Source organism: Aythya ferina (assembly GCF_964211825.1).
Source record: "Aythya ferina genome assembly, chromosome: 5".
Taxonomy (NCBI): Eukaryota; Metazoa; Chordata; class Aves; order Anseriformes; family Anatidae; genus Aythya; species Aythya ferina.
This window is the reverse complement of record NC_140301.1, coordinates 12,006,772-12,016,428: the sequence shown is the minus strand read 5'-3', so window position 1 is coordinate 12,016,428 and position 9,657 is coordinate 12,006,772. Positions and strand designations below refer to the sequence as shown.

Genomic DNA, 9,657 nt, shown 5'->3' with positions numbered 1-9,657 from the left:
CGCGCTCGCCGCCGCGCGCACGCTCCTATTGGCTGAGAGGTGGTGGAAGGCGGGGAGGTCTTTGTGGTGGGGAGGCGGGGTTCGGAGGGCGTGATGGACGTGGGGAGCAGCCAGTGAGAAGTCAGAGAGGGGCGGGGGCGCGCTGTGATTGGTGGAGGGAGAGTATTTAAAGCGGGGAGGGAGCGGGTGGCGTGAGGGTGAGGGTGAGCCTCGAGGCTGTGAGGTGGGGGCTCCCATCTCCCCTCACAGGCCCTGGGGGCAGCCTCCTGTGGGGGGGGCCATTAGCATCCTTCCCTTATTTTATTTCCCCTTGGGGGGTCCTCATCTCCTCTCCTAGGTCTAAGCCTCCTTGGGGAGTTCTCCCCTATCTCAGGGAGGTGGCGTTGCCCCCCTCAACTCCCCTCCTGTGTTTCAGGGCAGCCATGGAGGAGGGTCCCTGGCGCCTGCTGGAGGTGTGCGAGCAGAGGTTCTCCCAGTTCCTCCACAGTGCCCAGCACAAGCACCTGGCCTGGCTGCGGGAGGTGGAGGAGCAGGGCAGGAGGCTGCTGGAGAGGTAGGGGGGCTCTGGGACACCTCTCGGGTCACCCATAATATGGGAGCGCTGGGGCTCAATCTCTGTTTTCTGCATTCCTCTCCTCAACAGCAACTTCCAGGCTGAGCCTGGGTTAATGCCCAAGAAGCCGTCCCAGCGGAGACGCCTGAGGAAGCGGCAGTCCTCATCCCTGAGAGAGGAGAGCGAGCTGACCAGGAGGAGGTGGGTGAGGTGCCTTGTGCTGGGGCTGCAGGGAGAAATAAGAATTTAACCATTTAAGCATGTACACAGGTGAAGTAGCCACTCTTTGAGTCAGCAAACACTGATTTCAAAAGGGTACGTCAAAACTATTCAACGCTGATTCTTGTGAAAGTTTGGAATGCAGTTGGTTATTGTCCTTCACATTCATCATAACTTCTTTTGGTTAGAAACCAAAATATTCTCTTTTGTCTGTTTGAATTTTCTTCTTGTTTGCTTTATTTTTTTTCAGCACACATTTAAGCCTGATGTTGCTCCTGGTGTTTGCTCACCTGAGAATGCAGCTTGCCACCAGTAACATGCAAAAGCATTGTGTCTGTTGTCACAGCTTAAGCGAACAGGCAGAAAGGCTCAAAGGGATTAGGAGTGAAGCTGAAGTGGAAGTGCCAAGTGACTTGCTTATAAACACTCATGCTGGAGGCCTCTAAAACTAATTAGATATAAATGTTAAAACTATGAGGGGAAGTGTCTGCATCTTGTGACCATGAAGGTTTTTTTGTGGGCTGTTTCCTTTTTAGCAAAAGAAGGCAGGAGCAGCAGTGGTAATGTCAAGCAGCCAAACTTTCTTTCATTCTTCTTTCCTTCTTCTCTATCAGTCACAGATTCACCTGAAAGCAAGCTAGGACTCATTACATAGAAGACCTGCTTATTTTGGGAAGGTTTATGGGGAAACTCTTGACAACAGTTGTTTGCAAATGGATGCTGGTGCATGATACTGCTTAATTTCCTTGGTGCTGTATCTTCATGGTAGCTGACTGCATCCACTCTAACCCTAAGATGAGTGGCAAGGTAGTTGCAAGAACCTTTCCTTTGGAGAATCATTTGTTAAGATCTAAGGGTAGATGTGCAGGTAATTGCTGTAGTGTGACCCAAACCTAGGAACTGAACACAGGGTAATAAGCAGTGGTTTTTACCTTATATTTTGATAATCGTGGTGAAAAAGAACACAGAAGTTGGACAGGAAGTTAGAACTGAAAGACTGTCAAACTAGAAATGGAGGATGGAGAGAACAGCAAGAATAGTAAGGAAGCGTGGGAAGCTGGTGAGCGTGTGAGTGGTGAGGGAGGGCAGGGGAAGAAAATGCTGTGGATCTAAACAGGGAGAGCTCTGAGGACTTACTGCTAGCTTTCAGGTAGCAGCTGTATGGCAGCTTGGCTGCTCCCCTGAAGGAGATGAATCTCGTGCATTTGTCTTCATTTAAACTTAGTTTTGAGAAAGACCTGCTGATGTGACAAAAAGGCTGGAAGGTTAGGTGGTCATTTGTCAAGGGGAAGTCCATGCTGAAGCCTAGCACATCTGTCCTGCAGGGTTGGGCTATTGCTGTTTCCCTTGCCCTGTTTTCCCTCAGTATGTATTTTAGAACCGATCTCTTAGCATATTGTTACAGATTTCCCAATGAATAGTTCATTTTTGCTAACTTGAGCAAAAAGTCTGCCTTCTTGCTAGGGGTCAGAATGAGAAATGAAGAGAACAAACCTGGAAGGAGAGCAAAGGGTATTACTTGATTACTGGCAGTAAGACAAATAGCTGCTGGTAGGCTTTCCCCAGGGATTGTAAGCCATCACCCACTTAAGTGGTTTATGGGGCAGTGGGTTTTCTTAGCTGTGTTTCAGCTGCTGTGCATTTCCACACTGATTCTCTTTTGTCTTTGTTTCCAATCCCCACCCTTGAGCTACTTCCAGGTCACTTTGGTGATGGAGGCTTCATTTCTGTGGAGTGCTGAGGTTGTTTTTGGGCTTTGTCCAGCTCATCTCCTTGACTTGCTGATAAAGTATAAAGCTTCATCCTCTTGTGTCAAAATAGCTGATGCAGAGGAGAGGATTTCAGTGTTGAATTTCACTGGGGACCTTCCCCAAGCCTCTGTGGAGTTGGTGGGGATTAACTGAAGCAGCGGAGCTAGAGATGCTCCCTGAACCTAGCATTTTTCACTCTGCAGAGTGAAATTTTCATTTTTCACTTGCTGCAGAGTGACAACATTCAGAAAAAAAAGTAATCTTGAGGGCAGTGAAGACAATAAGGAGTAACTCCTAAATTATTCCAACAAGTTCTGCCAAAACACATGTGAGAGCTTCCAAGGTTCAGCTCTGGTGTTTGGCCAGTGATAAAAGGTGGGTTGTGAGAGGGAATGGGTGGAGGGAAGCATCCTGTAGGTACGCTTCAAAGCTTCTCTGCTGCTTGTTCTGAGATCACTTGGGAGCAGGAGACCTGTGTCGCTTCACTGCAGATTGTTTTTTATCTCAGGTTTTCCAGAAGGAGAAGCAGTGTCAAACTAGCACCTTCCAGGCCAGCTTCCCAAAGATGCCACAGCAAAGAGCAGCCCCAGAACCCCAGTGGGCAGGGGGAAGAGGTCTCCGCACCAGACTGTGCGACAAAGCCTCAGCTCAATGTTGAAACTGAACTTCCAGCACCGCCTGGGAAACAGCCTGCAGAAGCACAAGGTCCTGTGGCAGAAGAGGGGTGTGATGGTGATCCTCAGGCTGAGCTATCCCCAAAGGGAGATGGTGCTGATGGTGGTGGTGCAGCCTTTAAAACTCTCACCAGGGAGCAAGTGCCTGAGGGGGATGCAGCTACTGAGCAGCATGATGCATCTGCTGTGATCCCTGGTGAGCAGACAGCAAGGGAGGGCGAAGAGGCCCCCCAAAGAAGATCAAGTACCCCCACAACAGAGGCTGCTAGAAGAAGAGATTCTGCCATGCTCCAAGGAGACCTGTCTCCTCCAGATCTTGAAAAGGTGCTTTTCCAGGACCCCGACAACAAGAGGACTACAACAAAATCCAAAACACGCTGCTGCTCTGGACGCCGAAGCTTTGTGGGTGGCCTCCACAAGAACCGTAGGACTTCCTTGTCAGAAAAATATTCCCTGGCCAGCAGAAGAGAGAACATGATTCAGAAGTCCATCAGCAGGGCCATCTCAAAGAAGGCAGCAGCAGCACGAGAATCATCCTCTGCCTCCAGCAGAGTGAGCTGTAAGTTTCTTTCTGTTACTGAGCATGTTCATTTTGCTAAATCAGCTTCTCAGCTTTGCAGTAAGTAGCTGTGGAGTTGCTCATCCACGTTAACTCCAGCTCCTCCTAGTCTCCTCAGCAATCAGTTTCGTGGCTTCCATCACTTAGAGTGCATGCTCATCATCACTGTGTCTCAGGCTTTGCTGTGTGCTTTGCCACAGCAGATGAAGGGAATGTCTGAGGTGCGGGGACTGGAGGCTGGGTTGCACGGGTTGCAGATGGGTTTTTAAAAGTGGAATGGAAAATGCAGCCTGCCTGCTGCTAGCTATGGCTTGGCTGCTCAGTGGGTTGATCAGATGAGGATATTGCATTCTCTGGGGAGGGGCTTTAACTTGAGTATCTTCTGCCAGCTCCTCAAAAAGTCCCAGGAACTATGTGTCTCTGCTTCCTGAACTTTGGCTGAAGTTGGCAGAGGATTTTGAATGCTTTTTGGGTGAAGATAGCATAGACGAATAGAGAACTAAATAGCACAGTCATCCGAGGAAACGAGATCCAGAAATCCAGACTGCTCCAGGTAGCACTGAACTCCTCATGTCCCTTGTTTTTGCTGTTCCTGGGAAGGCTTTCAAATTAGAGCTTTTTAAAATCATCGCTTCTGGAGTCAGACTAGCTTCTAATAAAGCACTAATGCCTTTTGGTATTTAGTTTTGTCAGCTTTGAGTCACGCCGTATCTAGGCATTTGTTAAAAACACTTCCATCCAAGAGGTGTTGTGGAGGGGGGGGAACAGAGTCAGCGAAAATTCACCAAATCTCCGCATAAAACCGCAGGGAGGCAGAAGCTGAAGTCTATTGATGGGGAAATGCTATCGCAGTGACACAGGCGTGAGCATGTTTGTGCAGCTGGAGCAGCCTGCAGCCAGGAGGATCTGCTGCTTCGGTTCCCTGCCTCCCCAGCCTACCTCAGCTCCTCAGTGACACTCGAGGGAGGTGGTGGTGCTGGTGTGGAAAGCTGAGATGAGCAATCAGCGTGTTCCCTGGGAGAAGCCTGTACAGAGACCAGAGCTCTACCACGCACGCACTGCCACTGTTGAGAAGCCTCAGACTGAAATCCCCGAGCTGGTTTATCTTATGCTGGCTTCTGTTTTTCTCCTTCAGGTCAAAGCTCCTTGGAGGTTTTTGTGGAAGGAGATGGGCCCAGCGATGTGAGGTGAGCATGGCACATGAAGCAGGCAGGAAAAAAACACAAAGCACACAAGGAAGCTATACAAGTTGCTTCCCTATTACAGATGACTATTTTAGGTGGTGGTGTCACTTGGGCTCTGATATTCTGATGTTTGTGCTGTTCAGATGCAGCCCCTCCTTTTCAGAAGCCTCGTCAGGGTACAGTGAGGCTGATGGCTGTGTGAGTGCAGGATCTGTCCCTGTGCCACAAGCCCTGAGAGCCTGCTAGCAGTTGCTCTGCCTGGTGTTGGCTGCCATCACCTGAATAATGTCCTGGATTTCTGGCTGTAACCAGCCTCTGGGTGCCTGGTGGCGCTGGAGGTTACTCTGCCTGTCTGACAGGTGAACAGGTAGCACTTGGTCTTCAAAAGGTTCACAGCACTTCCTTTTGACCTGCAGTGTAGAAGTTCTGCAGACAAAGGGGAGGACAAAGTTCATTATGTTCAGCAGTGTGAATTCATCAGAATTCACATCAGAAGAATTTACATCTCTGTCACTGTGTGGCCTGGCTCAAACAGGCTTGTGCCTCTGTCTGGATGTACTTAAATTTCCTGTACTTTCCTTGGTCCTGTAGGCTAGGTCTGTATTTTTATTGCCTGTAACTCACACTTCTGAATGCTGTCCTGGTAGAGATGCCCCAAGAACAAAGTAGTGTTTCTTTTATTTCACAGGGAATTGACAAAATTAAAATAGACTTTCTTTTTACAGATCTGGACCAGAACTGAACTCCCAAAGTGACCAGGTGAGTCCTAAGGAACGAACTATCTTCCAACTGCTCACCAAAAGAAGCATTATGAATGGAAGCAGGGAATGTGGCCGAGGTGTTATTCACACACAACTTCAAGCTCAGCAAAGGAGCTGCTGAGGTGGACACCATGGCCATTCCGGCACCTAGGCAGCTGGTTACGCCTGTTGGCTCACTGGCTCCTGGGAGACAGAGACCTTTTGACCCTTGATAACTCTAGGATGGAGTTTTCAGAGCTGTTTGGGCAGGTTCCGAAAAGTCAGCAAGCTTTTGCCTGTCATCTGGGCGTGGTAATTGTGTGTATTCTTGGCTTGTCTCTATTGCCTGGCTGCTTTGAGCTACAGAAGTCAGAAGGGCGGTTCAACTTACTGTGCTTTACCAGTAAAGTTATGTATGCTACCAGCTTGTGTAATTCTGCAGTGCTAGTAAGATAAAGAAACCCATCCCATCCTCTGAGCTGGCAAAAACACCTTGTATGATTGTGCTGTGAACCTGCTTATGTGAAAACTGGCCTAGCAGAGAGGGGCTGCCTGCCTCGGAGCAGTTCACTGGTGCCACTGGGAAGCAGCAGCAGTGGGAATGCTGCTGTGGGTGGTGGTGGTGTAGCTGGTAGTGGCTTAACAGGTAGGGGAAAGCCTGTCCTGGGTGTGTGTGCAGGCAGCCTGGGTGCTGTGCTTCAGTGACTTCTGTGGTTTATCCTCATGTGAATGTACCATAATGGCATTTGAAGTGCACAGGGATACCATAACCTGAGATGCTTTAAAAGGGATTTATCTCTCTAGAATATATAGAATTTGAAGGACAAAAATATCAGTGCAGACTAGATACTTGTAGCTTGAAATGTCTCTTCAAAGTGTATAGAAGCTGCCTGTCCCTCCTGAGGCACTTGGATTAGACTTCATCATCCAGGTTCAATGAAGTGTCCTGCTCTGGATGAGAAATACTGGGTAGCTGTTGTTTTACCTGCAGGGGCTGGTGTTTCTTGAGCAGAACCCCTGTCACTGCAGTGAGTCAGTTGCTGTACATACAGCATGGCTCCAGCTGAGAGGAAGAGTCCCTGGGCTAGCAGTAGGGTTGTATCTGGGAGCTTTTTTTAGGGCAGCGGGTGCGTGACAGCCTTGCTCCTTTGAAGGAACTGTGCTGAGATAACACTTTGTTTCCTTTTCCTATAGGTTCCTGAAAACTTAATCACTTCAAGCGAAGATGGAAAAGCTGCCAGCCCTCCTGCACAGTGCTCATCTCCTGAACAACAGACAGGGAATAAAGAAGGTAATGTTGAGTTACTCTTGAAAGAATGCTCATGGGCTTGGAGTCTCCCATGTGTTAAAGGGCCTCAACATCCCTTTCGTCTTTGGGTTGATGTTATATGAGGATATGTCACACTTCTTTACTGTGCCTCAAAGGAAGGGGACATCCAGGCTTTTTGCTTGTTCCTTGTGACATCTGTAGGATCCCATAAGCAGCTCTAGCTGGAGTGGAAGTAAGAGGACCTGGAGCCCTTTTGGTGGGGAGGTTGTGCCTGTGCAGAAGCCTCTATACAAGAGGCACGCTTCATGATGTACATGTACAGCACTGATACTTGAGGTAGAAACCCAGGCTTCTGTGGGTTGGTTACATGCTGTGGGGCTCAGAGCACGTGAGCTGCAGACAGGTAAGCCCTGCAGGATGCCTTGCACACAGTGCTGACTACAGATTTCTTCACAGGCAGCTGTGTAAATCCAACAAGTGAACCCCAGAACATGAACCAGGAACAAGCCCATGGTGCCAAGTCCCAGGGGAGTCCTTCATGCATCTGGTACGAGACGCTTGCAAGGGGGAAGAAGAATGAACCAGTGGCATGGGAGGAGTTAGGCTTGGCATTTTAAGTAACTTGTTTAAGACCTTTGGGTGTTTTTCCTTCCCTGCCCTGCAGTGAAGTTTTGAAATCTCCTTTGACCATTTGCCTGTGGAAGTTCCTTGTGACTTGAGCCTTCTTTGCTTCCCAGGCCAGGCTTGGGTCCCAGACACATTAGTTCATGCACAGACCAGTGCAGATGACTAAGATAGTGCTGTTATCTCACAGCTTAGATGTGACTCTGAGTGGTTCATAAAGGGGTGGCCTGGGAGTAGTTTCAGAAGGCAACATGAGCAGGTGACCGACCTATTTATTTTTATCTTGTGCAAGTGTCTGGAATGTCTGACTTGTTTCCTCACTGATTATATTATTGGTGTTTCATGTGAGATTTCAGCTGTTTTTAGCTTTCGTCCTCAGCCTGTCTGCCATCCCCGTTTTGCTGGGGTGAATTTACTGCGGGTAGTGGGTGGGAAGGGGGAGCAGCAGTATCCTCTGTTCTCATGTGGTTAGTTAATGATGTCTCAAGAGCTGCAGCCTTCCTTGGAACTGCTGGGCTGGGTCACAAAGTGAGGTAGCCCCCTTGTTTCCTGCTTGGAATTAGGGGGTACACATAAAGGCATTTCTGACTTAGGTAAATCTGTGAGAGTCCAAGGTATTTATAAAGCAAATAAAACTCCTCCAGTGAGGTGGACTGGACTGGCTAGTTGGAAACATGTGAATTACATCCATCTTGTGCTGGTGGTAATACCAGCAGTGACAGATACCTTGCTTGCTGGGGATCAGAGTATTGAATGAGAGTGGGAGTGATGTTGTGTATTTATGGTCTGGAACTTGCATATTCCCCTTCTAAGCTGCTGTGTGTCCCCTGTCCTCGTTTCTGGTGCTCCTCCTGCTCCAGGGCTGGCTGGCTTCCTAGGAGGCCCGGTTCCTCTGGTGGCAGCGAGCAGGCAGAGGGAGCTGTGTAACAGCAAGTCAACTCTGATAAGACTAAGGAAGTGTGATGGTCAGCTAATGCTCTTCCTGGTGCCAACAGGACACGGAGCTGTAAACAAAGAATGGGCATTGTATGGAATGGGCAGCAGCCAGGAGGTCGTGCCCCTCTGGAAGACAAGCACATCAATTCTACCAACCAGGCTCCGCATTCTGCCTCTCCAGCTAGTAAGGTGAGTGGGTCCCACTGTCTTCTTTGTCTCCCTTTCCCTGGCAAGTACTTACTTCCCTCTGTCTTTCCCTCTTAGGTTGTCAGACCACTGAAAAACTTCCTGCAGGCAGTGCAGAGAAGCCAGCTACTCGCAAGCCCTGGGCCTACAGGACGTGGGAGTGTGATAAAGAACTTCATCAAACACAACACTCCCACCCGACCTGATCCGAAGGTGTGTCAGAGTCCCACCTCCCCTCACAGGGGTGAAGGACAGGATCGTGTATAGGGGAGTGGCAAGACAACTGCTTGCTTAGAAAAGCATGAATGTATTCCTTGTTTCGTTGGCTCCCATGGGCCAACGTAGGTCCTAACAAACAAGCTGTCCTCGTGATTCTACCATTTTCCCAGGGGAAGGGAAAATGGTCTTGCCTAGCTAGCATCACCTGTCCACAAACACTTATCAGCCTGGGGTTTTTAGCACCAATCCTCAAACTGTCCTCAGATGCAGAGAATTTTCAGCTGCTCTGTCTATACTTAGCAAAACACTTTATATTCTGGGATGGTGGGGAAAATGGGAAGCTTTTCTCTTTGCAATGGGGCTCTGCCATTGTGTATTGCACAGTTGGCTGCTGTAGGGCTGAGAAATGAGTAGTATTGGGCCAGGCAGTGTGTTCCTACCACCTTACTGACAAGGAACTGCAGCTGGGAATAGGGTTAGTGTGCAGTGGGGGTTCTAGTGCTTCATCCAAATGCTTAATAATTTGTCTTTTTTTTTACAGGGAGACTTTGTTGTAAGTAACAACACCTTCAACTGTGGGGTTAGAGGACTGTAAGGGCTGTGCTTCTTGCCTCACAAGCACTGACAGCTCCTTCCCCTCACACTGGCATCCACACAGCTCTCCTGTTCTCTGTCCAAAACTGTAAACTGGCCGTGCCAGGATCTCTGTAGGTGTGTTCTGCTGGGGAAGGGAACTGCTAAG

The 9,657-nt window shown here is 49.0% G+C and overlaps 1 protein-coding gene across 1 annotated transcript in view; it reads left to right on the top strand.

Moving 5' to 3' along the window:
• The first annotated feature begins 207 nt into the window (after positions 1-207).
• Positions 208-9,657, top strand: part of LOC311438086 (inner centromere protein A-like) — an 18,156-nt gene continuing 8,706 nt past the window's right edge. Inside the window, exons 1-10 of the mRNA XM_084522135.1 lie at positions 208-223; positions 416-553; positions 644-754; positions 3,032-3,756; positions 4,892-4,943; positions 5,666-5,699; positions 6,875-6,971; positions 7,407-7,497; positions 8,570-8,699; positions 8,775-8,960. Coding sequence (XP_084378261.1) covers positions 423-553; positions 644-754; positions 3,032-3,756; positions 4,892-4,943; positions 5,666-5,699; positions 6,875-6,971; positions 7,407-7,497; positions 8,570-8,699; positions 8,775-8,960 — 1,557 coding nt within the window. The 5' untranslated portion in view covers positions 208-223; positions 416-422. The remainder of the gene's footprint in view (positions 224-415; positions 554-643; positions 755-3,031; positions 3,757-4,891; positions 4,944-5,665; positions 5,700-6,874; positions 6,972-7,406; positions 7,498-8,569; positions 8,700-8,774; positions 8,961-9,657) is intronic.